The 26,333-nt window shown below is 69.2% G+C and overlaps 7 protein-coding genes across 7 annotated transcripts; 3 read left to right on the top strand and 4 right to left on the bottom strand.

The window, feature by feature from the left end:
* Positions 1-359: 359 nt before the first annotated feature.
* Positions 360-1,822, top strand: RHOBADRAFT_12084 (uncharacterized protein; the record flags this gene model as incomplete). The annotated part of the gene is made up of 5 exons (XM_018412077.1): positions 360-499; positions 567-717; positions 784-1,035; positions 1,107-1,413; positions 1,500-1,822. The coding sequence occupies 5 exons, from the start codon at positions 360-362 to the stop codon at positions 1,820-1,822; spliced, it is 1,173 nt and encodes a 390-aa protein (XP_018273916.1).
* A 5,578-nt stretch (positions 1,823-7,400) lies between these two features.
* RHOBADRAFT_34081 (uncharacterized protein) lies at positions 7,401-10,265 on the bottom strand (the record flags this gene model as incomplete). The annotated part of the gene is made up of 7 exons (XM_018413170.1): positions 7,401-7,560; positions 7,845-8,278; positions 8,351-8,697; positions 8,772-8,920; positions 9,014-9,088; positions 9,188-9,746; positions 9,827-10,265. The coding sequence occupies 7 exons, from the start codon at positions 10,263-10,265 to the stop codon at positions 7,440-7,442; spliced, it is 2,124 nt and encodes a 707-aa protein (XP_018273917.1). The 3' UTR covers positions 7,401-7,439.
* A 611-nt stretch (positions 10,266-10,876) lies between these two features.
* On the top strand, positions 10,877-14,007 carry RHOBADRAFT_51669 (uncharacterized protein; the record flags this gene model as incomplete). The annotated part of the gene is made up of 10 exons (XM_018415953.1): positions 10,877-10,883; positions 10,946-10,964; positions 11,090-11,184; positions 11,263-11,402; positions 11,516-11,878; positions 11,904-12,173; positions 12,392-12,740; positions 12,844-12,948; positions 13,048-13,320; positions 13,840-14,007. 10 exons carry the CDS (start codon positions 10,877-10,879, stop codon positions 13,920-13,922), a joined length of 1,704 nt encoding a protein of 567 aa, XP_018273918.1. The 3' UTR covers positions 13,923-14,007.
* Positions 14,008-14,526: 519 nt separating this feature from the next.
* Positions 14,527-18,199, top strand: RHOBADRAFT_51670 (uncharacterized protein; the record flags this gene model as incomplete). Its single annotated transcript, XM_018415954.1, has 4 exons — positions 14,527-15,448; positions 15,524-15,629; positions 15,706-17,695; positions 17,765-18,199. 4 exons carry the CDS (start codon positions 14,527-14,529, stop codon positions 18,197-18,199), a joined length of 3,453 nt encoding a protein of 1,150 aa, XP_018273919.1.
* Positions 18,200-18,618: 419 nt separating this feature from the next.
* Positions 18,619-20,422, bottom strand: RHOBADRAFT_51671 (uncharacterized protein; the record flags this gene model as incomplete). The annotated part of the gene is made up of 3 exons (XM_018415955.1): positions 18,619-19,431; positions 19,514-19,977; positions 20,044-20,422. The coding sequence occupies 3 exons, from the start codon at positions 20,420-20,422 to the stop codon at positions 18,619-18,621; spliced, it is 1,656 nt and encodes a 551-aa protein (XP_018273920.1).
* A 377-nt stretch (positions 20,423-20,799) lies between these two features.
* On the bottom strand, positions 20,800-22,447 carry RHOBADRAFT_51672 (uncharacterized protein). Its single transcript, XM_018415956.1, has 7 exons — positions 22,245-22,447; positions 22,021-22,149; positions 21,809-21,951; positions 21,668-21,739; positions 21,501-21,601; positions 21,309-21,433; positions 20,800-21,226 (listed from the first exon to the last, which is right to left on the bottom strand). Exons 1-7 carry the CDS (start codon positions 22,422-22,424, stop codon positions 20,834-20,836), a joined length of 1,143 nt encoding a protein of 380 aa, XP_018273921.1. The 5' UTR covers positions 22,425-22,447; the 3' UTR covers positions 20,800-20,833.
* Positions 22,448-22,658: 211 nt separating this feature from the next.
* RHOBADRAFT_34088 (uncharacterized protein) lies at positions 22,659-25,853 on the bottom strand (the record flags this gene model as incomplete). Its single annotated transcript, XM_018413171.1, has 10 exons — positions 22,659-22,862; positions 22,937-23,308; positions 23,377-23,520; positions 23,659-23,847; positions 23,950-24,521; positions 24,608-24,793; positions 24,870-25,045; positions 25,122-25,375; positions 25,453-25,526; positions 25,772-25,853. 10 exons carry the CDS (start codon positions 25,851-25,853, stop codon positions 22,773-22,775), a joined length of 2,139 nt encoding a protein of 712 aa, XP_018273922.1. The 3' UTR covers positions 22,659-22,772.
* Positions 25,854-26,333: the final 480 nt, after the last annotated feature.

The raw sequence follows: 26,333 nt of genomic DNA on the forward strand, positions 1-26,333 counted from the left end.
AGCAGAGCGCGCTCGCCGGCGTCGCCGAGTACCCGTCGCCGTCGCTGTCGACCCTGTCGCCGTCTCGGTCGAGCTCGAAGAACATCTCGAAGCTGCTCGGCGAGGGAGCTCCCGTCGACGGCGCGGCGCAGGACGTTCGGCCATGGTACCTCGAGCGCGATTGGGCCGACGACGAGCTGTCGTTCACGATGGAGAACACGATCAAGGGCGGCACGCTCCGAGGGTTGGTCATTGCCGCCACGAGCCACGAGGGTCGAGGTGCGTCCCTTCTCTCTCCTTCTCTTGTGTCGCCGGCGACGAGGTACTGACCTTGCCGTTCGTCGCTCGCAGTCGACAGCTCGTACCTCTCGGCCTTCCTCATGACCTACCGCACCTTCTGCACGTCGCACCAACTCCTCGACGAGCTCATCGAGCGGTACCTCATGCGCGAGCCAGAGGAGCTGTCGGGCGAGGAGTACAAGGACTGGGACCTCAAGAAGCTCAGGCCCGTTCGCGCTCGGTGCGTCCATGTCGGCTCTGTCCCGTCTTTCCTCGAGCCCGACCTTACACTGCCGACTCGTCCGCAGCGTCACCAATCTACTCAAGGCGTGGGTGCGCGAGTACATGGACAACGAGGACCTCGACCGCGAGCTGCTGCGTCGCATCCGCGAGTTTGCGCTCTCGACCATGACCGAGAAAGGCCAGTCGCTCCAGATCTGCAAGAGCGTCGACGAGCGAGTGCGTCCACCTCCCTCTTCTCTCTCTCCTCGTGCGTCTCTCTGACACGCTACCTCGTCGCTGCAGATGCAAGGCGCTGCTCGTCGTCCCGTCGGCAACCTCGCGCCCGGTCCGCTTCCTCCGCCAATCCTGCCGCGCAACCTCAAGAAGCTCAAGTTCAACGACATCGAGCCGCTCGAGCTCGCGCGCCAGCTCACGATCATGGACGGTCGCCTCTTCCAGCGCATCACGGCGCAAGAGTGCCTCGGCAAGGCGTGGCCCAAGCAGTTCGGCAACGACGCGCCCAACATCTCGGCCATGATCGACATGTCGAACGCTGTGCGTCCCACGCTTCCTTGTCGTTCTCTCGTTCGTCGTGTCCGACGACTGACAGCTCGGCTCGTGCGCAGATCACTCGGTGGGTCATCGAGACGATCCTGTCGCAGGTCGACCTCAAGAAGCGCGCCTCGATCATCAAGCACTATGTCGCCCTCGCCGAGCGTTGCCTGTCGCTCAACAACTTCTCGACCTTGATCCACATCATCGCCGGGCTCAACTCGACGCCGATCCATCGCCTGCGCCGCACCTGGGAGGCCGTCAGCCAAAAGGCCATGATCACGCTCGGCGCGCTCAACAACATCATGCGGCCCGACAAGAACTACAAGGAGTACCGCGACATCCTGCGCAAGTCGGCGCCGCCCTGCGTCCCTTTCCTCGGTGCGTCCCTCGCCCACTCTCTTTCGGGCGCGTCGTCCTCGTTCCCGTCGTCGAACCGGACCTGACTTTCTCGCACTGGTCTACAGGCGTCTACCTCACCGACTGGACGTTCATCGGCGACGGCAACGCCGACGTGCTGCGCGAGAAGCCGCACCAGATCAACTTCCACAAGCGCCAGAAGGCGAGCGAGCTCATCCTCATGATCAAGCTCCACCAAGCGACGACCTACAACCTCCAGGCCGTGCCGCCCATCGCCAAGTTCCTCCAGGACAAACTCTTCCCGCAGCACCTCGCCGATCCCGAGGCCGAGGACCAACGCCTGTACGAGATCTCGCTCGCGCTCGAGCCGCGAGAACGCGACGACGTGCGTCTACTCTCTCCCTTCTTCCAGCCTCTCTTCCCTTACTGACTCGTGTCGGCATCTTGCAGGAGAAGATTGCGCGCCTTCTGAGCGAGAGCGGCTTCCTGTGAGGAGGCGGCGGAGCGGGTTGGGAAGGCGGCGAGGTGCGAGGTCGGCAGTTTATGGGTCGAGGCAGTCTCTCGAGGTTGTACAGTCACCGAGTCGTGCCCGCAGCCCTAATCGCAATTATCACGTTCTGCCTCGGACGTCGTGCGCCGCCAGCGAGAGACTGTGGTCGTCGAGCGAGAGGCAAAGGCTGCGAGGGAAAGCCTGCTGCATCGGCAACGGCGACGGCGCGGTGGTGCTTCCTCTCTCTCTCTCTCTCTCTCTCAGTGCATATACACACAGCCTGATGCTGCGCTCCTTGGTGCTCGAGCGGTCTCGAGGCGCGTCGCCCCGTCAGTTCTCGGCCATGCTCGTCGACGCCGCTCGGACCCTCGTCCTCGTCGCGACGACGGTTGAGACGCCTCGCGCCGCGCTCGCACTCGCCCTCTGCTCGAGCTCATGGGACTCAGCACCAGGAGCCCCGAGCCCTCGAGCTTGGTCTTCTCGCCAAGCTTGGACAGAGACGTTGAGGAGGAGCGAGTACAAGGAACGCAACGAAACCGCTCACGTAGCTCCCGCCGTCCAGCGTGCTCTCACGAGCATGGCATACGGACGCCAAACCGGCGCATAGAGCGAGCAGCTTGACCACCGGCAAGAGTGTGCTGAGGCGAGCGAGAGGAGCTCGCGGGCCGAGAAAGCGGTTCGAGCGCGGGAGCGGGCAAGAGCAGCGAACGACTCGTAGCAGCGAACGGATCGTGGCAGCTCGACACGTCTGGGTCAGACGCTGCCGTACGTGCCCATTGCTGTTCTGTGCGAGGCACTCAAGAAGAGGCTGAGAAAGAGGCAAGCTCGAGCGCGCCGAGGGACGAGCCGGAAGAAGGTCTGAGCGATGACCGCCGGACTCGCCGCAAGCGCGAGACAGCTTTGACGGTCCCTGCGCCGACAAGGGACGCACTGTCGTTCACTCGCTGTGGAGTCAACGGCAGGAGGCGTCGACTGGGCGAGGGACCTTCCTTCTCAAATCGAGCCTTTTGAAGGCGCTTGCTCACTCTCGAAGTAGCTCCTCTCGCTGCTCGCGCCATCGAACCGAGAGACGAGAGCTGGAGAACGTGTCGAGACAATGCAGATGAGGGTTGCTATGCAGACGAATCTTGACTGAAGCACTGAGCGCCTCCTCCCCCTTCTCCTCCGACAGAAAGCTCGACGCACGCCGCCACGCCACCTCCGGGTGCGAGAAGGGACAGGCGGTGACTGCCATCGAGACCGGCGCCGACCTGCAGCGCCGCCATCGGCGAGCGCGACCGGCTCACGTCGCCGCCGCCACTGAAGCTCCCTCCTGGACCTCGCCGACGCGCTTCAGGGCGTCGACCGCCGACGCGCTGAGCGGCGGCTTGTGCTGTGCGTCCTCGACAGGCGAGCTCGGGACCGAAGCAGGGCGCTCGCGGCGACGAAGGGCGACGAGCTGAACCTCGAGGTCGAGCGGGTGCGGCGGCTGCTCCTCGATCTTCTCCTGTGGGGGCGGGACGGGCGACGAGTACAGAGTCAGTCCGAGTCCGTACAGAGAGAGAAGGAGAAGAAGAGGGAGAGGACGGACCTTGGCGACAGTCCACAGGCAGTCGAGGATCCACTCGCACGCACCCCTCGAGCCGAGCGCGCTGCGCAGGACCGAGCGCATCTCGTCCTCCCAGAAGATCTTGACGACCTGGATCGTCTGGTCGGCCCAGCTCTCGATGGCGACCGTGCCGTGCTCGACGCCCGTCCACGCCGGGTGCGACATGACGACGACGGACGACTCGAGGACGTCCCACGAGTGCGCCGAAGCGCGCAGACAGGCCTGCGTCTGACGAGGCGTACGGGGATGAAGAGGAAGGGCTGTTGCGACGCACAGAGGGCGTCAGTACAAGCACGGGATGGGGCGCGAGAGAGAGAGAGAGAGAGGGACGGACCAAGAAGCTGGCGAGCGACCTGCGGCTTGAGGAGGCCCGTGCTGACGAGCCTCTGGATCGCCTTGCCGAGGACGCTCGTGAGGTGGGCCCACACGTCCTTCTTGCGCGGATGCACCTGCGCCGTCGGGCTCGTCGACGCCGGCGAGCCGACGGACGGCGTCGTGCGCTCCGGGAGCGGCAGGGCCGGGCTCCTCACGACGTGCGGCATGCCCGACGCCGCCGTGATTGGCGCCGGCTCGATGAGCGGGCTGTTGCCCATGGCGGGCGAGCCGGCGCCGCTCGCGCTCGGCGAGTAGGTGCCCGGCGAGCTCGCGGCGAGGGCGGCCTCCTCGGAGCGGGCGATGTAGGCGAGCGTGAGGAGCCCGCCCGGCTTGAACTCGCTCGCTCGTGCCGCCAGGAAGGCCATGAGCTCGCCGTGAGCGAGGGTGGCGGGCGCGACGCGGTACCTGCGAGAGGAGGAACGCCACGTGTCAGTGGCTGCTGCGAGGTCGAGAAGGACGACGACGACGAGAGGAAGAGGGACGCACTTGCGGTCGGTGCTCGGCCAGTGCAGGCTCATGGCGCTGAAGCCGACGCTGACGCTCTTCTTGGGCAGGACCTTGACGCCGCTCGGGCGCGCCGCAAAGGTCGAGAAGATGCGCCCGTCGAGGCCGAGGTCGGCGCGGCTCTTGCGCAGGTACGAGTCCGGGTCGGCGTCGAGGTAGGCCGACAGGCAGCGAAAGTCGGCGTCGGGCTGGTCGGCGTGCGTGACCTGGAACGACAAGAGGTCGTCCGGGTCGACGGTCGCGAGCGCCTGGGTGCGCGCCGCCTCGCGCTCGGCAAAGTGCTCGATGACGGGCGGCACGAGCGCGCACGAGCGCGAGTTGAGGGCGCCGTACTCGACGACGTGGACCGTCTCGTCGGCGTCGTCGAGCGGGACGCCGCCGACGTGCTCGGCGAGAAGGTTGGCGAGCGCGTCCTTGGTCCGCGCAGCGTACGTGCCCGCCGCCGCGTTGCCCATGAGCTCGTTGCCCTGCCACCCGCCCTTCTTGCCCGGCGCCCCTCCTCCCCCTCCCCCGCCGCCCGCACCTCCACCGGCTCCACCGGTCCCTGCGCCCGTCGACGCGCCCCAGCTGCCCGTCTCGTGCAGCCTCGGGCGCGCCGGACCGTCCGCCCCGAGCGCAGCGAGCGCCGCGCCGCCCGAGAACGCGAACGGCACGCCGCTGCCCGCGCTCGAGTCGCTCCCTCCTGCCGCCGATGCCGCGCCGAACGGCCCTTGCCCTCCTGCTCCTCCTGCGCCGCCGCCACCGCCAAACCGAGCGCTCAGGACGTCGTGCCACGCGAGCTCGGCCGCGCTCGCGTTGTGCTGCCACGGCCCGGAGCTGATGCCGTCCGGCGGCGTGAGCGGCGGCCGCGAGCGCGAGTCCGAGCCCGACGCCGGCGCCGTGCGGTGCTGGTACGACGACGACGCGAACGAGTGCGAGTGCGACTGGGACGAAGCCGAGGTGCCCTGGGTGTGGGAGCGGGCGCGGGCGGCGGCGGCGATGGCGATGGCGGAGGAAGCAGTGGGAGGGGAGGCCGAAGCGCTTGCGTCGGCGGCGGCGCGAGGGGAGGACGAGGGCGCGGTGGCAAAGTCGATGCTGCTCGTCGACGGCGTCGGGTTGCGAGTGAGGGTGGGCGGGGAGCGCTGGGCGGCGGCTGCTCGGCCGGGGAGCGGCGGCGGTACTTGCGTCGTCGGCGTGCCCGACACGGTGCTCGCCGTCGACGCCGACACGGTCGAGCCCGACGCGAACGACTGGAAGGCAGGCCGAGAGGCAAAGGTGGGCAGGTGGCGCGGCGAGTCGTCGCCGTCGCCGGGCGAGGGCACGGCCGTCGGCGGGGCCGACTTGGGCGGCGACGACGACGAGCGCAGCGACTGAGCGCGCGACGTGTCGTCCGTCTCGGGCGTGAGCGACGTGTCGTGGATCGTCGCCGGGAACGGGAAGCCGCGTTCGCGGTCGCCGTCGTCGTCGTCGTTCGAGGTGTACGAGCACGTCGACAAAGGCGAGGGGAGGACGGGCGTGTAAGGCTGTCGAGGCGGGAGGGACGGGAGGTGGATGCTCCGCGACGAGCCGGCAGGTGATGGCGGAGGGAGAGGCGAAGGAGGAAGGGCGGGCCCGCTCAGGCCGTCCTGCGACGTCGAGCGGACCCAGCTCGCGAGGCGGTCCTCGGACGACGTCGGCGGGCCCGAGCTGCGCGACGAGCCTGCCCCACTCGGCAAGCGCAGGACGACGTGGCTCGAGCCGGACGCCGTTGCTGCGGGCACAGGCGCAGGCTCGGACCCTCCCCTGCTCGTGGCCCGGCCGCCGACGCCGCCGCCCAAGGTCGACAGCGACGACGACGTGATCGACGTGGGCATGCTCGTCGCCTGCGACTCGGCGAGGCTCGCGGTCGTGCTGCGTGCGCTCGGCGGCGGTCGAGGCAAGAGCTGGTCGCTAGCGTGCCGCGCCGCCTGGGCCCGGACAGCTGCTCGAGCCTCGAGCGAGTCCATCATGCCCTCGAACTCGTCGGCGACGTCGACGTCGTCGAGGCTCTTGCTCCTGCGGCGGAACATGGGCGGGCGGTGCATGCGGCGCTGAGCGAGGGTCGACGTGGCCGGCGAAGGCGGAGCGGCGAGCGCCGACGAGGACGGGGTCTGGGCACCGCTGCCGGATGCGCCGTCCGAAGTGGGCGTGTCGGTGCCGCGCAGGTCGAGCCACGACAGGTTGAGCTGGAGCGAGGCGACGAGGTCTGGCGAGAGCGGGCCCGGGTCGGTGGATGTGGGCGAGCGAACGTGATGCTGCTCGTTGGTCGCGGTGCCCATGTCCTGCGGGATGGACCGAGTCAGCTCGGCGGTCTGGGGAAGAGGCACGACGGGCAGGAGAGAGACGTCGACGCACGAGAGCAAGCTAGTCGTCGGCGAGGAGGGACAAGTCGCGACGACGGCCGACGGACGGGTCGATCCCAAGTGGCCCGACTGACGAAGGGTGGAGCGCGAGTAGGCAGGCTCCCTGAGCGGGTGCTGGGCGCGGGTGCGCCGGTCGCAGGTTGCGCGGGGGTGGGAGAGGTCGAGGACAAGGTCGGGGACGAGGATGGCCCGGGGGCGTGGACGAGGCGGGTGCTGCACGGATCGAGGCGGATGTCAGGTGATGGTGCTCGCAGGAGGGGTCGGGACGCAGCTGGAGACCTGGAGAGCGCGCCCGCTGCATCTCATCGGGAGGGCGGCGGGGGGAGACGAACACAGGACGCACACTGTGGGCAAGGGGTTGCGGCTGGTGGGCGGTAGTCGATGGCGAGTGCGGCGAGTGCGGCTGTGCACGGCAGGCGACTGTGCGCGGTGTGAGGAGCGAGGGGGAGCAACGATGAGAGGCCCAAGTGTCGCTCGCGGTCCAGACCTCTTCTCTCCTCCGTCCCTCTCCAGCTCTCTGTGTGCTCCCTTAAGCTGTCCAAAGTGCCCGTCCTCTCACAGACTCACACCGTGGGCAACCACACGCGCCGAGACGATCTGCCGCCCCCCCTCGCTCGGGTCTCTCCCCCAGCTGCTCTCGAGCCCCGGAGGCCCGCTCTCTCTCCGCAACGAGGTCCACCCTCGTCTCGCACATGGACATGCGCGCACCGTCGTTGCAGCGAGACGAGACTCACTGTGCCGGCGGCGGCACCTCGCGCATCGCCCCGGCGGCGAGGCACAGGTTGCGCGCCGTGAACTTGACCTCGAGCACCGGCGTGCGCTTGGTCGCCAGCGTCGCGAGCAGGTCCGGGCTGCAGGGTGTTCACCGTCAGGACGAGCTCGTCGAGACGAGAGAGAGCGAAAGAGAGAGAGAGAGAGAGGGACGCACCAAGGTCCGTCGCCCGCCATCGCTCGCGGCACGAGTCCGAGCCCGTCGCCGCGCGCCTTGCCGCCCTTGCCCTCCTTGCCCTCCTTGCCCGCCTGTCCAGCGATGCCGAGCGCGCCCGCCGCCCCTGCCGCCGCCGCCGCACTCGCCCGCCGCTTGGCGTCGACGCCGAGCGCGCGCATCTTGGTCCCTCCCGCCGCCGACCCGGACGCTCCTGCCCCGGCGCCGGCCCCGCCCGCCGACGCGCCCGCCGTGCCCGCCGCACCCTGCGCCGAGGGCACGTCGGACGGGTTGGCGCCGTCGCCCGGCGGCGTCGCCACGTCCCACACGCGCACCGTGTCGTCGGCGGCGCCGCTCACGAGGACCGAGCTCTCGTTCGAAAACGCGAGCGAGTTGATCGGCGCGTCGTGACCGTAGAACGTCTTGAGGCGCAGGCCCGTCGCGAGCGACCACAGGAGGACGAGGCCGTCGTCGCCGGCCGAGGCGAGGTACCGCCCGTCGGGCGACACGCGCACGACCTGGACGGCGGCGCGGTGCCCGATAAAGACACGCACGCAGTGGCCCTTCTGGACGTCCCACAGGCGACAGGTGCGGTCCGACGAGCCCGTCGCGAGGTACAGCGAGTTGGGGTGGAACGAGAGGCACTGCGCGCCGCAACGACGAGGGTCAGAGAAAGTCGCTGCGAGAGACACAGAGAGAGAGAGCGAGGGACGCACGTTGACGTCGCTCAGGTGGCCGGCAAAGATGCGCACGGCGTTGACGTCGTCGGTCGTCCACAGGCGCGCCGTCCGGTCGCGGCTCGCCGTCGCAAAGTAGATGCCGCGCGGGCCCCACTCGACGGCCCACACGGGCTCGCGGTGCCCGCGGTACACGACCAGGTTCGTGTACGTCTCGAGCGACCACAGGCGCACCGTCGTGTCGGCCGACGCGCTCAGGAGGTACCGCGGCGCGGCGGCGGGCCCGGGCACCGGGTCGAACGAGAGCGAGTAGACGGGGCCCGAGTGCGCGATGAGCTTGCGCGTTTGCGGCGCGTCGGGCTGGTACAGCTTCGAGAGGCCGTCGGCTGCACGTCGAGGGGAAGGAGGGTCAGGGCGCGAGTCGAGGGAGGGAGAGCGATCGAGGGGAACGAGGACGCACGCGTGTCGATCTTGTCGGCCTCGTCGGGCGACAGGTCGGTGCGGAGCGCGCGCAGGCCCTTGCCGTCGAGGCTCCACAGGCGGATGTACGACTCGGTGAAGCCGGTCGCCATGACGGTCGAATCCTCGGAGAAGGTGACGGTCGAGAGCCTGAGGGCGCGCAAAGAGACGGCGTCGACGAGCCGGCGCGGTCAGTGACTGACCCTCGAGGCAGAGAAAGGGGAGGGAGAAAGAGGGACGCACGAGTCGCCCGAGTCGTGCAGGGTGAACAGGCACACGCTCGGCTTGGCGACGCCCTTGCGCAAGTCGTCGCGCACCCTCGCCTTGCCGTCGCCCTTGTCGCCGAGCAGGCCCGCGCCGAGCGCCCCTGCGCCGTCGCCCCTCGTCGTCGGGATCAGGGCGCCCTCGGGCGCGTACGCGGCGGGGCCGAGCCGGATGCGCTTGCGCGCCTCGCGCACGCGCTCGACCTCGCGCGCGACGTCGAGCGTGCGGAATGACGACGGGTACGGCGGGAGGTCGTCCTTGAACGGCGAGATGAGCTGCGCGTCGCCGAGCGACGTGCTCGACGGGTCGCTCGACGCGGCGTCGCCGACGAGCGACGGCTTGGCGTCGCCCGAGTCGCCCGCCGCCTTGTCGCCGCCTGCTCCTCCTGCTGCTGCCGCCGAACCCTCGCCGCTGCCCTCGCCCTCGCCGTCAGCGGCTCCTCCTGCGCCCTCACCCTCGGGACCACCGACCGCCTTGTCCTCCTTCTTGCCGCCCACGTCCATCTCGTCGTCGTCCTCGCCGGCGTCCTTGAGCGTGCGCTTGACCTCGCGCTCGAGCTGCGGGTGGAGCTTGGCCGGCCCGAGGCGCAGCGCGGGAGCGACGCCGTCGGCGCCGTACGGGGCGGGCGGCGCGCCGCCGCGCGAGAGCGAGGCGTAGTCGGACGCGAGGCCGTGCGAGGTGAGGGTCGACGAGAGGGGGGGGCCAGGTACGGCTGCGAGGGCGCATGGAGGAAAGAGAGGGTCAGAGCTCCCCGGTACAAAGACGACAGAGCGCGAGAGAGAGAGGACGCACCGTCGACCTTGACGCGCTCGTTGATGATGGCGAGGACGCGGTCCCTGCCGCGACCCTCGGTGCCCTCGCTCGCGCCGTGGAGGCCGCCGCCCTGGAGCCAGCCGAGGAGGAGGCCCCAGCCGCGCTCCGAGAGGCGGACGTGGTAGCGCTCGTGGCGCCACCGCATGGCCTGCTCGTTCTCGGTGACGTGGGTCGCGAGGCGCAACGAGGCGAGGAGGCGCACCAGGCCCGGGTACAGCGGCGAGTGGTCGGGCGCAAAGCGGGCGAGGAAGTGGTCGGCGGCGTCGCGGTAGCCGACGAGGACGAGGTCGAGGTACGAGTGGACGAAGAGGGGGAGGAGGAGGGGCGACAGCTCGGGGCGGTGGATGTCGAGCGAGTTGTCGACAAAGGTGCGCAGGCCCTGGTAGCCCTTTTCCCACGACGGCGGGTCGGCGAGCATGTGGCCCGGTGCGACCGACTGGTCCATGCGACGGCGGGCTTGGGGCTGCGGCGGCGCCGGGGTCGCGCTGCCCTGAGGACCACCAGCACCACCGGCGGCGGCGGCGGCGGCGGAGGGGGCGCCTGGGGGCTGAGCCGAGGGCTGCCTCGGGGCCGAGGGGGCGTTGCGCTCGGCAAAGTCGTCGAGTGGGACGGCCTTGCCGCCGCCTTGGGGTGCGCCTGCTGCGGCGGGCGAGCCCTGGCGGGAAGGGTTGGCGGCCTGGTCGAGGTCGGCAGAGAGGGCGAGTGCGGCCTTGTGGTGACCGCGTTTTGCGAGGTAGTCGAGGATGGCGCGGTAGTTGGCGTCGGGGGTCGACTGGGCCCCAGCAGGCGGCGGCTGCGGCGTCGACATGGCGGGCACGCGCGAGGTGCGAGGTGCGACGAGGGAGGAGGAGGGCGAGGCGACGACGGCAGCGGGCGAGGTGCGGGTTGCGGGTACGGGGTGCGAGTGGTCGATGCGAGTAGATTGAGCGCGCTGCAGCTGTCGCCTAGCTGCACCGTGGTCGAGGTGGAGAGGAAAGCGCCCCCCCCTTCCGTCGTCGCTCTCTCCCCACTCACTGCAACCGTCTCGTCATGTCTGGTGCGTTCAAGCAGCCGTCCAGTCTACTCAGGACGCCCACACTGACCCGCTGTACCCCGCAGGCAAACTATCACGCGAGGAGTAGTCAGTCCCGCCTCGCTCATCGCCACCCCTCATCTCCTCGAGCCTCTCCCTCGCTCGGCACACCCTCAGGGCTCTCGTGCACGCGCAGAGACTGACCATGCACTCTCTCACTCGCCGTACAGCCGCCGGCAGAAGGACCTCGAGGCGGCCCGCAAGGCCGGCACGGCCGCCCCGGCCCTCGACGAGGAGGGCAAGCCCATCAACCCGCACATCCCCGGTGCGCCCCCCTCTCACGCACACTGCATCCTCTCCAACATGCACTCGAGCTGACCCGAGTCGGAACCGCGCCCCGCAGAGTTTATGGCCAACGCGCCCTGGTACATGAAGTCGGGCGAGTCGGAAGGCCCCTCGCTCAAGCACCACAAGGCCAACATCCCCAAGTACAACCGCGACCCGAGCAAGCTCGAGAGTCGCTTTGAACGCGGCGCCAAGGCTGTGCGTCCTCGTCTCGCCTCGCGCTCGCCTTCCCTCCCGCGTCCTCCTCCTCCTCCTCCCCGTCCCTTTCAACTCATCGAGCCCGCCGACTGACTCTCTCAACCAACTCGCAGGGTCCGGCCGCCAAAAAGTTCCGCGCCGGCGCGTGCACCAACTGCGGCGCCATGACGCACACCAAGAAGGACTGCCTCGAGCGCCCGCGCAAGGTCGGCGCCCGGTACACGGGCCGCGACATCGCCCCGGACGAGGTCGTGCACGACGACTCGAAGCACCTCAACGGCCTCCAGGGCCAGGGCGACTACGACGCCAAGCGCGACCGGTGGGACGGCTACGACCCGGCCCAGCACCGCCACGTCGTCGACGAGTACGAGGCGCTCGAGCAGGCGCGCCGCAAGCTCCGCGAGGACGAGATCACGGCCGTCGCCAAGCTCGCCAACAAGGGCAAGGCCAAGGGCAAGAAGGGCAAGAAGGGCGCCGTCGAGGCCGACGGGCGCCGTCGAGGCCGACGACGACGACTCGGACGAGTTTGGCTCGTCGGACGAGAGCGACGCCGGCGGGTCGGGCGCCGAGGCCGACGAGGACAAGTACGCCGAGGGCGCCGACGTCGCCGGCCAAAAGCTCGACACCAAGACGCGCGTCACGGTGCGCAACCTGCGCATCCGCGAGGACACGGCCAAGTACCTGCTCAACCTCGACACCGAGTCGGCCTACTACGACCCCAAGACGCGCTCGATGCGCGAGGCGCCCAACCCGGACGTCGCCCTCGAGGACGTGCGTCCCATGCCCCCTCTCTCTCTCGCCCTGAGATCTCCTGCGACGACCCGACTGACCCCTCTTCCTCCCTCTTCCCTCTCTCTCCCCCGTTCGCCTCGCCCTGTCGCTCTCTCGTGCGCCTCGCCCTGTCGCCGCGTCGCCTCGTCCCCTCGCCGCCCTTCCGCCCTCCCCTCGACTCGCCCTCTCGGTCGCCCTCCTCGTCGACCGACGCGCAGGCCAAGTTTGCCGGCGAGAACTTTACGCGCCACAGCGGCAGCACGCAGGACCTCAACAAGCTGCAGCTGTTCGCGTGGCAGTCCGAGTCGCGCGGGCACGACGTGCACCTCCAGTCGAACCCGACGGCGGCCGCGCTCGCGCACAAGGAGTTCCTCGAGAAGAAGGACGTGCTCAAGGAGACGAGCGCCGCGAGCATCCTCGACCGGTACGGCGGCGAGCAGTACCTCCAGGCGGCGCCGAGGGAGCTCCGGGCCGGCCAGGACGAGGGCTACGTCGAGTACGACCGTCGCGGCAAGGTCATCAAGGGCATGGAGCGCGCCAAGGCCAAGAGCAAGTACGACGAGGACGGTGCGTCTCGGGCTCTCCTTTTCTCTCCCTCTCCCTCTCCTCGTCGGCGTCAAGCGTCCTCGTCCGGCTCGACGACTGACTTTCTCTCTCGCCTCGCCCGCAGTCTTCCCGGGCAACCATCAGTCGGTGTGGGGCTCGTGGTACAACCTGTCGACCGGCCAATGGGGCTACGCCTGCTGCCACTCGCCGATCAAGGGCTCGTACTGCGGTACGTCCTCGTCGTTCCTCCTTCCTCACGCGCTCTCTCTCGCTCCTCCCTCGCTCCTCCCTCGTCGCACTCACACTGAGACCTCGTTCCCACATGCAGCTGGTCAAGCCGGCATCGAGGCCGCAGCCGCCGAGGCGTCGGGCGCGACCCTGCTCGCCCTCGCCGACAAGGCGCACTCGGCGCCCGACAAGGACGACGGCAAGTCGCTCGTGCAGCTCAAGCGCGAGCGCGACGCCGAGGACGCGGCGAGGCGCAAGCGCAAGGCGGACGCCGACGACGAGGCCGGCGACGAGAAGCGGCGCAAGCAGGCCGAGCAGGACGACAAGGACAAGAAGAAGGGCGACTTTGTCGGCGTCACCGAGGAGGAGATGGGTGCGTCCCTCGTCTCTCTCCCTCTCTCTCGTGTGCGTGTGCGCGTGCGGGCTCGAGGCGTGTCGAGGGCGGCGACCGCCGACTCAAGGTCGATCCGGCGCCGCCTCGGTGAGGCCGAGTGGACCCCCTCGTCGCCCCCGACTCGGCCGACGGCCTCGTCGCGTCAAGCGCGGTTCGAGGTGCGAGGGAGCTGCGGACGGCTCGCTCGTTCCGCTCGCTCTCATCGCGAGGCGAGCGAACGCGGCGCGCGCAGGAGCACGCCGGCTGCGCCCGTCCGAGCCGGGTCGGGAACAGTGCCCGGTTGGAGGGAGACGTCGAGGCGGGCCAGGTCTGATTGGCGTCGTCGAAAGATCTGCGAGATCTGGCTTGTCGGACACCGAGCCTCTTTCGCCCGTCGATCATCGTCACTGATCCGACCTCTTCTTCCTCCCCCCCCTTTTCTCTCTCCTCCTCGTGGCCGCGCCGATGTCCGCCCTGCTCTCTCTCGCCCGACCGATTTGGCACCGTTGCGTGTCACAGACGCGTACCGACGAGGCCGCGAGCAGCGCTTCGACGATCCCATGGCGCAGCTCCCTCAAGGCGACGAGCTCCTCCCGCTTTGACCCTCTCCTCCTTCCCCTTTGTTGTAGCACTCTCTCTCGCTGTCTGCATCGTCGTACTGTACTGTGCACCTCTCGCGATCTCATCTCGCTCGTTCCCGCTCGCGAACGCGCGGCGAGGCCTCATCTGTCGGCGATCTATATTGCCAGCGAGCGAGCGAGGAGCTTCTAAGTTACTGTACAGTTGGTTCGAGGCCGCAACGCGGACGCAGCGTCGAGACTTGCGCGAAAGCGAGTGCGCACGGTGGATGGCGGCTCGATCTGGCACGAGTCTCATCAGTGGAGCCCCGCACTCGCGGTTGGAAGAACGCTGGCTGGGAGAGAGCGGTGTGTCGCTGCGAGGGTGCGGTGGGTGCTCGACTGAAGGTCGCTGGCTAGCTGCACGAGTGGAGGACAGGCTGGGCCAAGAACCGAGCGAACAGAGGCCGAAGCCGACGAGGACGGACGTCGAGATCGTTCCCTGATGCCGTTCGCTCGAGAGCAACGACCAAGGCTCCCGACTCCTTCGCTCTTCTCCTTGACCTCGCATCGCACCTGCTGCACCTTTCCTGCTCTGCCTGCCTGCTCCTGCACGCGCACCGAGCACCCGCTGCGCACCTGCACCCGGATGCACGCCCGCGCATCACCATCCGCCGCCAGCGAGCGTCGTCCCGCCGCACACGCGCCACCTTCGCCTCCTGCGCCACGAGCAGCAGCCCCACCGTCCGACAGCGCCCTCGACTCTCTGCCGCCACCGACCAGGCGCACCGCGACGCACGCCTCGAGCCGCACTCGCCCTCCCGACGCCGTCTCGCCCATAGACTCGTCGAGCGCCGAGAACACGGCCGAGGAGGTGCGGGAGGACAGTGGCGGGGCCGGCAACGAGACCGACATCGAGGACGAGGACGGCATGGGCGACGAGTCGCCCTCGACCGGCGACGAGCCGTCGCGCCCCTCGCACGAACACCTCCCGCCGCACCTCGCCCCCTTCAGCGCCGCCATGCACCCCTTTCCTTCCAACGACGCCGACGCCTCGCACCTCCACTACGGCCCGATGCACTACCACCGCCGCTCGATGCACGCCGCGCCGCCCTCGAGCGCCGAGGTCCTCCTCTCGACCGCCACGACCGAGGCGTCGGCGTCCGAGGCCGACGACGTCCCGCGCGACGTCCGCCCCGCACGCCCGACCAAGCGTCATCGCATGCGCAGCGCCGACCTCGCCCAGCAACCGCCGCTGCAGCACCCTCGCGTCCCGCGCCTGCGCCGCATCGGCGCCCTCGGCATCAGCGTCCACTCGGACTCGGACCCGGACGAGCCCAACATCTCGGGCCTCGACTCGGTCGACCGCCTCCCCGAGCGCTACGCCGGCGGCTCGACGAGCGACGTCACGCGCGCGACCGACCTCGGCATCGACTCGGACATGCTCAGGAAGAGCCACGCAGGTGGGAGCCCGGTGACGGCGGCGGGAGGGCCGCAGCAGCGTGCGAGGCACCGTCGGCCTGTCGGTGACGCTACGTTCAGAGGGGTCGTCGATGAACTGGCGGTCCAGAGTGCGTCCCCTTTCTCTCTCTCGTCGTCGTCCGGCGGGGCCCGAGCGTCGACTGACCTTCTCTTCCATCGTCTAGATCGCGAGCTGCGAGAACGGCTACGGCGGTACGAGGTCGATGGCGTCCCGAACGACCTCAAGCAGGACCGCCTGTTCGAGATCCGGTTCTACGAGGGCTTGCCGACGTGAGTCCTCCTCTCTCTTCCTCGCCTCGTCCCGGTCGGGCCCGGTCGCTCACGCCTCTCCCTCTCCCTCTCGCAGGCGCAAGCGCGTCGAGCTCGAGGACTACCTGACGCGTTACGTCCAGACGTACGCCGAGTCGGCCGTCGAGCCTCCCGAGCCTGAGCTCGCCGGCCCCGCCGCCCGGGTCCGCTTCGAGAACAGCACGCTCGCCGGTCCGAGCAACTCGGGCCTCGAGCCAGTGTCGCTCAGCGGCACGGGCTCGGGCATCCGCCTGCCGCCGCTCGCCCACCCTGTCCACCCGGCGACGATCCCGCACTTTGACGGCAGCGCCGTCATCTCGGACCCGCGCTCGGTCGCCGTCGCGCGCGAGATCGTCTCGTCGCTCGAGACGCTCTTCCAGTCGTCGCTGTTGCGCACCGCCCACACGCGCACGCCGGCGGCATCATCGGCCCCCCTTCCCGAGCTCGACCCGTCTCGCCTCCTCCCCGGCGCCCTCGACGACTCGAACGAGAAGTACTTCGCCAACCTCCTGTCGCACGACTTCCTGTCGCAGGGCTTCGTCTACCTCAACCTGTGCCTCACCATGGCCCAGATCCACCGGTTCAACGTCACGGTCGCGTTCGTCCAGCGCGCCGTGCGCCAGTTCTCGTCCAACCTCGAGCTGAGCGACGACGGCGGCCGCATCCGGTGGAAGGGCCCGCGCTCGCCGGCCGTCGCCGACGATGCCGCGCTCGACGCCGAGATGGGCGACGTCGTCGAGTTCGTCAAGGGCAAGGGCAAGGCGCGCGAGCCCGACTCGGTCGACGGCGCATCTTCGGCGCCGAGTCGCTCGACGCGCGCGAGCGGCAGCCGCGACCCGTCGAGCGGGGCGTCGTCGTCGCTCGACCCGAGCGTCGGGACGGGCACGCTCCTCGCCGACTCGCTCGCGCCGTCGAGCCGCACGGGCCAGACGTCGCTGCCCTCGACCGGCCGCAAGACGTCGTCGGCCGAGCCGCCCCGCCCTGTTCGCCCGACAGCGGCCGTCCTGCAGCCGATGGACCGCCTCCAGCTCAGCGCATCGCCCGACGAGATGACGAGCCGGGCGCCGCTCGATGCCGACGCCGGCGCCGCTCGGGCCGCCAAGGCGACCGCGCCCGCTGCCGTCGCCGCCGACGCAGCAGCAGCAGCACCACCCGCCGAGCACCTCCAGCTCCTTGAGCGCGTCGAGCCCGTCGATCGCCGGGACGAGCAGCACAACAAGGCGAGCTCGGGCAAGGACGGCTCGGACGCCCTCTCGGCCGCCAACCTCGACGCGCACAACCTCGGCATCGACCTCGCCCAGAGCCTGCGCACGCACGCCTCGTCGCAGGCCGTCGCGTCGACGACGTCGAGCACCGCCAAGAACGCCGCCGGCGCCCTCGTCTTTTACGGCAACGGCCTGTTCTGCAGCGACTTGTCCAAGGAGGGCGAGGGTCCGGTCACGCCGCCGATCCTCCCGCCCAAGGGCGAGCTTGCGTCGCATCCGCTCGGTGCGCTCGACCGCGACGAGGACGAGGACGAGGACGAGCCGAGCGCTGTCGTCGGCGCCGAGGCGATGGACGTCGACGGCGAGGACTCGCCGATTGACCTCGACTCGGCCGTGTTCGACGTCGTCGACGACGAGGCGAGGGCCACGCCGTCCAGCTCGGAGGGCGACGGCAGCGGGAGCGGCACGTCGTCGCTGCAGCGCCTGCGCATGTCGGGCATGACGCCGGCCTTCCCCGCCGACTTCTTCACCGTCGTCGTCAAGACGCGCCACCCGCTCAAGCGTTCGGCCGCCGACACGCTCCCGACGCCCGACTCGCCCGGCCAGGTGCACGCCGACGCGCGAGCGCCGAGCTTCTCGACGATCCTGCCGGCGTCGAAGCGCCCGAGGCTCGCGCCCGCCGTCTCGAGCGAGGTCCTGTCGACGCGCGAGATCTACCATCACCCGAGGGTGCAGATCCGGCGTGCGCTCGGCCCGACGACGACCGGCGTCGAGAGCAACTCGTCGTCGTCGGTCGAGGGCGACGAGGACGCAGCGCACGCGCCCTGGTCGTGCGGTCAACTTGTGCGTCCTCCCTTTCTCTCTGTCGCACATGTCGTCCAGGGACTAACGTCGTATCGTCTCTCCCTGCAGCTGACGTCGTCCAACCTGGCCAAGCACTCGGGCGTCCGCACCGCCGCCGCTCGGACCGCTTCGCCCGTCGACGAGCCCGTCCCCGTCTACCTCCCGCCGGCGCCGTCGCCGCCGCACCAGGACCACGGCGACTACCTCTTGTCGCTCGCGGCCCCGTCGCACTCGTGGTCGCCCGAGGAGAGTGGGTTCCACACGTCGGGCAGCGGCAGCCTCGCCGCTCCCGCCGTCGCACCTGCGCGCCATCCTCGCAAGCGGGGCGCGCCACCCTCTCTCTCGGTGTCGACGACGACGACCGGCGGTGGGCCTATGCAGCGCGTCAAGCGCAGCGACGGCCATGCGTCATCGACGCCGCCGAGCAGCTCGGCCGACGAGCGGCCCATCAGCCTCGACGACGTCGTGATCGTGCCGCAGCGCTCTCAGCTCGTCCGTCCCTGAACCGAGCGAGCTCTCCCTTCTCTCTCCTTCCCCCTCCCTCTCTCCCCCTCTGATTCCCTCCTCCTCCTTCCTCATCTCGTCTTTTGGGTTTTTCGTCTCCTTCCTCGGTGCACCTCTCTCTATCTCTCGTCACGACCCCCTCGCACCTCTTCTGTACCTCTGTAGCACCACCTTAACCCTGTACCGCGTCCTCTCGCTCTATCCGTCGGCCCGCACGTCGCCCCTCTCTCGCTCCCCCTCTCAGTTCTCTCTCTAGTTCGCCGCGATTGCGCGCGCTGCAGTACATTCAAACTCGATTCGATTCCTCCTCGTCCGTGTCCGCTGCTCTGCTCGAGAGAGGTCCTGCCTCCTGACGCGACCCGCACGCCGTCTACTCAACGAAAGAGAGAAAGAGAAAAAGAGAGAAAGGGAAGGCGCGGCTAGATGAGCCCGAAGAGCGCCCTCAGCCACAGGACGAGCCGCTCCCACCACGTTCCGCCCCACCCCTCGTCGCGCCTCGCCTGCCCGACGCAAAGCTCGCCGTGCCCGACCTGCGCAACGACCTCGACCTCCTCGTCCTCCTCCTTCCCACCTCGCCCGCCCGCCTCGAGGTCGCCCGGCCTCGGCGCCGGCGACCGCGTCGTGCGCCGCCGAGCGGGCATGTGTGCGACGGCAGTGCGCGCCGGCGCCGAGATGAAGGGCGGGAAGAGGCGGCACAGGGCGCGCAGCTCGGGGTTCGATAGGTACGGCGCGAGGGTAAAGGTGCGGTACTGCGACGAGGCGGCGGCGGCCGCCGAGGAGGGGGCAGGGTGTGGGACAGGGACAGGGAGGGACGACGTGGTGGGCGAATGCGCCGAGAGGAGCGGGACCGAGGGCGAAAGAGGGGACGCAGGCGCAAGGGGCTCGAGCGCAACAGGCCCGAGCTCGCCCGCCGCGTCGGCTGCGCCGCTCGCGCGTGCCGAGCGCTTCTCGTGCGGCTCGAGGAACGGGTCCGAGCCCGCTCGAAGGCGCACGCTGCCCGCAGCGCTCCCTCGGTGCGGCGGAACCGGCGGCGCCTGCTTCTTGCCGCCGCCGGCAGCGAGCGAGGTCCCGACCGACGACGGCTCGAAGACGACGGGAGCGATGACGGGCTCGCCGCCGACGTGGTGGTAGTGTGCGCTCGACGTCTCGGTGTCGGATGCGGCGAGCGAGGTGCGCGTCGTGAACGTGTCGGTGTGCGACGGCTCGTGGACGCGGTCGGTCATGCCGAGAACCTGGTCGCCGAGAAATTCACGAGTCAGTACTGTACGCCGAGACGGTGTCGAGGGAAGGCGAGAAGAGAGCGATGCGACGCACCCCTTTGAGCACCTCGACGGCCTCGCTCGCCCACTGCTCGTTGCCGCCCGCCTCGGTAAAGACGGCGACGTCGACGGTCCACTCGACGCAGCGCGGTCCCGCGCCGCCCTTGCGGTCGTTGAGCGCCTGGAGCCACAGGGCGGCGAACAGGGCCCGGAAGAACGGGTGCGGGCCGGGCATGGCGGCCGTGCAGTTGGCGGCGACAAAGGCGCGCAGGCGCTCGCGGCGGTGCTGCCGTGCGGCGGCCGAGCGCAGGGCGACGACCGACGTGCTGTCGGGCGAGATGGCGAGGAGGCGCTTGATGGTGGCGGCGGGCGCGGTCGTCGCGAGGAGCGAGTCGACCTCGGCGCGGCGGCGAACGTGCTCGTCGCGGTGGAAGGCCGAGCGGATGGACGACATGGTGCGGGCGTAGGCGGTGCGGAAGGGCGCAGGGAGGCGCTGCAGGATCGAGTCGACTTGGCGAGCTGCGAGCGGACAGAGGAAAGGTCAGCTTGTCGGCGAGGGACGAGAGAAAGGAGGAGGGGGCGCACCTGCTTCTGCGTCCTTGTCGTAGTAGAGCTTGCGGCACAGGTCGGCGAAGTGTTCAAGGTCGGCGTCTGCTGGTTGGTGCTGCTGGCTCTGGGCGTGTGCGAGCGAGGTGGGCCGTTGCGGCGAGAGGGGGCCGGCAGCAGCTCCGGGCGAGCGGCGGCCGGGGGGAGGAGGAGGGGAGCGGGCGCGGTCGGCTTGGTGGCGGGTCGATGTCGAGCTGCCCTTGGGCGGTGGTGGCGGCCTGGGCGGGGTGTGGTTGCCGAGCCGAGGCGAGTGTCGAGGAGGCGGTGCAGGGGCCGACAAGTCGCTCGCGGCGTCTTGGAGCGGGTTGCCCGGGCGTACGGTGGGCCTGTCGAGTGGATCGTGCATGTCGGTGGTCATCTGTGCTGCACTGGGCTGCTGCGGCGAGAGGACGAGGCTTCATCAGGTCTCGCTGACGACCGAGGACAAGGAGGGTCGACTCACCCTCGCGGGGCTTGACGGACTGCTCGAGCTTGTGCAGCGAGTGCAGGCGGCGGCTGACGACTGAGCAGCAAGGGCTCGCAGAGCCGAGGCGACGGTGCAGAGGAGCCCAAGCTGTCGACCGAGGTCGTCGCTCGTCTCGAAGCGCAGAGGCACGCCAAGCTCTCGCTCGCTGTTGTATCGCTTGCGTACAGTCCACGAGTGCACAAGCTGTCGAGGCCGACTCAGCCGAGCGCACTCGGAGAGAGGCTTTCCTCGCTCTCTCCTCGCTCGTCTCTCGCTGCCGCCAAGTCGAGTCGCCGCGAGACAGCTCCATTCCAGCTCGCTGCGCTAGTCGAACGGGATCCGCCGCACCGTCGAGCCCGTCCCAAGCTCGCGCGGCACCCCTGCGACGCCCCCCGCCCCGTGCTTCTGCACCTCGGCCGCCGCGAACGGCGCCGGGATCGCGATCCCGCAACAGTCGCCAAACTGGGCCTCGCCGCGCACGTGCAGGTGCCCGTGCTCGTCGGCGTGCACGCCCGCCTCCTCGACGTGCGCGTCGAGCTCGGGCGCGTCTGGGTACGGCAGGAGCGACCCAAAGAGAAAGTGCTGCGCGACGGGGAGCTTGGCGAGCACCTCGGCGCAGTACATCTTGACCATGCCCTGGTTCACCTTGTCCCACGTCTTGACGCCGCTGATGTCGTCGAGCATCGGCGAGTGCCACCGCAACGACGCCGTCTTGATCTGGGAGGGCGTGATCAAGGTCAGGACGAGGACTCGCACGACGACGGCGACGAGGCGCGAGAGGAACGAGAGGGGGACGCACCGAGTTGATAAACTGGATGTAGGCGAGGTACATGTAGTCCTTGGAGAACTCTTCGAGAATCTCGGCGTCGTGGATGCACTTGGGCCGCAGGTACTTGTGGCCCTTGAGCTGCGCCGAGCCGAAAACTGCGTGCGGCGGCCGGCCATCTTTGTCAGGTCGTGCGGCTCGATCAGAAAGAGAAAGAGGACGCACTAAACACGGCGAAATGGTAGTCGTCGAGGCCCTGGGCGCCGTGGGACCCTGCCGGCTCAAGCCAGTAGCCTGTCTGCAGCAGCCGCGCGACGCGCATGTACCTGCACCGTCGAGAGTGTCAGTGTCTTCTTCTCTTCATTATGACGAGGAGCGAGACGAGGACGCACCTCCAGAAGACCTTGATGACGACCGCCTTGCCGTCGTCCTTGGTCAACACGCCGAGCTTCTTGAGGCACAGTCTGCGGGTCGAGCCGGGTCAGTACCTCGTTCGCTCGGCCTTGGCAGTACAAAGGAGAGAAGGGACGCACAGCCAACACAGGAAGTTGAGCTCCATGCCGCTCCCGTAGTCGACGCGCGTGCGGTTGCCCCAGCACTCGCAGAAGTAGACGCTCAGCTCGTTGACGTAGGCCGCGTCGAGGCCGGGCACCTCGGCGTGAAGCTCTGCTGTACTCTGTGTGCGTGTTCGTCAGTCAGGCCACAACCGGGGCTAGAGAGAGAGAAAGAGAGGCGAGGGACGCACCGAGGCCACCTTGTCGTAGAAGTCCCGGAATGCAGGGTTGCCAAAGCGTGACCCGCCGTTGTCGACTGGCGGCGTGTCGTGATACAGCTGCTCGACCGCCTCGAGCACGCTCACGAGGGCGTCGACAGCCTGCGCGAGGAAGGGTAGGCGAGTGGGCGGTGCAACCTTGGTCAGCAGGGTAGGCGAGGGAGAGGGGGGCGAGGGCGGCTCGAGAGAGGACGCACAGGGCTACAAGGCACCTCGTCGGTGAGCTTGACGCCGACGACCGAGTCGTTGAGCTCCTCGACGAAGGCGACGACGTGCGAGTGGGTGGCCGACGAGAGCCACACGTCGAGGTGCGCCTTGGACACGATGCGCTTGGTTGGAAGCGTCGGCGGGACGGCGAGAGGTGCTTCGCTTGCCATGGCGCTGTGCAGCTCGTGCAGGGGGGCAAGCGGAGGTGGGAGAAGAGCGGAGAGATGAGGTCGCCCTGTTCGTGATGACAAGTCTCGCTCCCTCTGCGTCTGGGGCAGTCAGGCAGTGGCTCACGCGCGTCGCTGATACCGCAAGAGCATCTCTCGGGCGCGCCAAGCTCGCAGGCTCTGTCTGGCACCTCTCGCTCTCGCACGAAGACGGCCGCTCGCTCAGCCCGGCGCGGAAGAGAAAGGGTGGAAAGACTGCTACTCTAAACGTCTGTAAGGGGACACGGGCACGAGAGAGAGGCGCGAGGGGAAAAGAGGAGAGGAGGAGGGAGCGGGAAAGAGAGGCGCCGCTCAGAAGTCGGATCCGTCGACCCGGAAAGTCTGCGCGTACTGGAAGTAGGGCTGCGCGACCTTCTTGAGGATGGCCTGCGGCACGTTCATCTGTAGGAGAAGGAGGAGAGTGAGCGACCGGGCGAGGGCAAGAGAGGGCGAGGAGGGAACGGCCAAGGACGCACCGAGACGAGCGAGTACGAGATCTTGGCGAGGCCGTCGCGGCGGATGAGCTTGAAGAGTTGGTGCGCGACGGCCGTCGGGTATGCCGCCTCCATGTACCACCGGTGCTGGTACACGCTGAGGCGGATGGCGGCGTTGAGCGCGCGCTGGACGTCGCCCTCGTCGGCGTAAAACTCGAGCAGCTTGAGCCACGCCTTGGCCGAGAACTTGGCGTCGAGCGCACGCTGAAAGGCGTCCTTGGCCTCCTCCTGGTGGTGCAGCCGCTGCGCGAGCTCGCCGAGGATCTCCCACTCGGTGCCCGTCTTGCGGTACGGCAAGTGCTGCGCCTTGAAATGCGCCACCTCGGCCCGCCAGATCGTGTACACGCGCAGGTCCTGTTCGAGGGGACGATCGTCAGTACGGGCGAGAGGTAGAGGTGGGAGAGGGAGGACGCGGGACGCACCTCGTACAGGACCATGAAGAGGTTGTCGAGCCACCGCTCGCACAGGCGCTTGTTCTGGAACCCTGCGCCGCCGTCCTTGCCCTCGTTGTCGCCGTCGACGTCGCCCTTGGCCGACTCGTCCTCGCCGGCGGCGCCGCCGTCCTCCTTGTCGTCGACGACGGCGGCCGGCACCTTTGCCGCGCCCGGCTGGGCGACCTCGTCCCTCGCGCGCCGTCCCGCCTCGCTCTCCTCGAACCGGCGCAGCTCGTCGCGCTCGCGCTCACCGTCCGACTCGGTCGAGACCTTGATGGTCGGGATCCCGGCCGGGCTCGTCGACCGCGCGCGCTCCTCCTCGTCGAGGTCCCGCCCGTCCTCGGTCTGCCCGTTCACGGCGATCGTCGGCACGCCGCTCGGCGCCGCCGCCGCTGCATCTCCTCCTGCTCGTGCCGGCGCGCTCGAGCGGTCGCCCTTGATCGACGCCGCCTCGCTGCCCTCGTCGTCGGTCGCGATCGCGAGCGGGCCAAAGCCCTCGGCGTCGTCGTCGGCGCCGTGCCCGTCGTCGTGCGCGCCTGCTCGAGCGGCGCCGCCGTTGACGCTCGACACGAGAGGCGACTCGGGAACCGGGTCGGCCGCGCGGTGCATGCGGTACTCCTCCTCCATGACAAAGACCTGGCTCCGGCACTTGAGGAGCTCGTCCCAGCCGATGACGCTGACGAGCTTGGCGAGGAGGACGTACGCCTTGGCGAATGTGCCGCGCAGGCTCGGGGCGGGAAGGCGCAACAGGGCGACGTCGGCGTCGTTGGCGCCTGCCGCCGCGTCGTCGTCGAGGATGCCCGACGTGGCGATGAAGTCCTTGACGGGCAGGTGCGACTTGGCCGGTGTCGGCATGCGGTGCTGGTCGCGCTCCGAGTAGGTGAACATCGGGCACGAGTTGAGCGTCAAGAGGGCGTCGCTGAACCGGCCGAGCTCCATGTTGACGTCGGTCAACTTGGCCCACGTGACGAACTCGCTCGGCGCGCAGTTGACGGCCTGCTTGGCCATTTTGAGCGCCCACTCGGTCTTGCCCTTGGACCGCAGAAAGTCGCACTGGACGTGCAGGAGCGAGTACGACTGAGGGTGGTTCTGGATCGCCGACTGGAGGACCCGGACCGCCTTGACCTCCTCGTCTGCGAGCGTCGAAGGCTGTCAGTAGGCGGCCTCTCAATGTCGACGAGCCGGCGAGAGAAAGAGAGAGAGCGAGATCGGGACGCACTCATGCCGAGGTAGCTCTGCGCGAGCAAGCACGCGACCTCGCCCTCCTTGACGACGAGCTTCTCGAACAGGTTGACGGCGGGCCCGAACCGGAACGAGTCGCCGAAGTACTTCATGAGCCCGCTCGTGAGGTGATTGGACACGACCGTCGCGACCTGGATCTCGGGTTCGGAGCCGAGCTGCCAGCCTGCGCGAGGACGAAGGGGAGGACGGTCAGCTGGCCGCTTGAGGCGGAAAGGGAGGGAACAGGACAGTCGACGCACCCTTGAAGAACGCTGCCTCTGCTGCTGCGACAAACTTGAGCTCGGCATCGAGCGACGCGATCGGGTCGAGCTTGCGGAAGCCGGCGAGGCGGTAGTTGGCGTCGTCGGCGTACAGGATGGCGCGCAGGATCGCCGACAGGTAGACCTCCTGCCACATCTGGGGCGTCGCCTCGTGCCTGTATGAAACTAGGCGTCAGTATTCGGGCGGCGAGACTGAGTCTGAGGGCGAGGAGGGAGAGAAAAGGGACGCACCGCTCGCCGCGCACGTCGATCACGTAGGCCTCGACGCCGCCCGGGATCTTGACCTCGACACGGACGTCGACGCGCGAGAAGGCGTTGAACGAGCAGAAGGCGCCGCCGCGGATGCGCCAGGGCGACTTTGCCGAGGTCGAGCCGAAGAACCACGAGGCCGTCTCCTCGACCGTGTACGTGAGCGAGTTGAGGTAGGCGGCGAGGGATGCCGATGAGGAGGCGTCGACGCCCGAGACGTAGTGGTACGAGCCGACCTGGGCGCATCGACAGGTTCGAGGTGAGCCACCGTCCCTGGTCCTGTGCCCGCTGCGAGGAGGGAGAGTCGACGCACGTCTTTTTGGCCGGCCTTGCCCGTCGTCTTGATGACGTGACACAGATCAGGCGGACCCAGTTCGCGGAACGAGGCTGTAAAGGGACGGGAGAGAGGTGAGCGACAACTCGTGGAGGTTTGGCTGCAGCACCGCCTCGCCCAGCAGGAGCGTGCCCGCTCGACCAGGCCCGCCCGGCGGCGCAGGATCCTCGCCAGCGCTCCTCGCCCTCGTTCGGACACTCGTGAGGCGCGACGAGCGATCGAGAGGAGCGGCGGGGCGGCTGTGGGCGGTCAAGGGCGGGGGACGGAGAGGGGAGAGGAGGGGAAGGGGACGACGCACCGAGCGACTCTGTGCGCGAGATGAGCGACTCTCCGAGGTCGAGCTCGATGAACTCGGGGACGTCCTTGAGGTACTCGCCCATCGTGGCGGCGGGTCGAGGGCGGCGGAGCGGGGGAGGACGTGTGGGAGGGAGGGGAGGCCGATGGGGAAGCTGCTAGCGCTGCGGGTGGTGGGCGCGAGGGCTGTAGTTGCTGGCTAGCACTGCTCTGCGGTCGACTGGCTCGAGCGGGTGCTGGTTGAGCGAGCCCTCGTCGTCGTCGTCGTCGTCGTCTCGTCCTCGTCCTCGCGCCGCTCTCTCGCACCAGCAGCAACGCTCTTTGCCGACAGAGTGTACCCTGTAGCCCTCTACGTCGTGCATGCTCTCCGTCCACCGAGACCTCGCTGTCAGGGAGGCTTCCTCAACTCTCTCCCCGTCTTCATCTCTCGGCCAGCCTCTCTCCTCGCTGTCGCGCCCTGCCGGGCCGCGCACCTCCTGGGCCTGTTCACGAGGTGTCTCGACACTGCTCTCGGTCGCGACTGCCGACCGCCGGCGCTGAGCGGCATCGGCTGTGCACCCTTGCCG

This window comes from Rhodotorula graminis, assembly GCF_001329695.1.
Source record: "Rhodotorula graminis WP1 unplaced genomic scaffold RHOBAscaffold_2, whole genome shotgun sequence".
NCBI lineage: Eukaryota > Fungi > Basidiomycota > Microbotryomycetes > Sporidiobolales > Sporidiobolaceae > Rhodotorula > Rhodotorula graminis.

What these genes read in the sequence shown, in the direction of transcription:
- RHOBADRAFT_51672 (XM_018415956.1), bottom strand. Translation starts at nt 22,424, where the DNA reads ATGGCAAGCGAAGCACCTCTCGCCGTCCCGCCGACGCTTCCAACCAAG. An exon ending in TCTACGACAAGGTGGCCTCG is followed by an intron (nt 21,952 to 22,020) that starts GTGCGTCCCTCG and finishes ACACGCACACAG; the next exon opens with AGTACAGCAGAGCTTCACGC. An exon ending in CTACCATTTCGCCGTGTTTA is followed by an intron (nt 21,434 to 21,500) that starts GTGCGTCCTCTT and finishes CGCCGCACGCAG; the next exon opens with TTTTCGGCTCGGCGCAGCTC.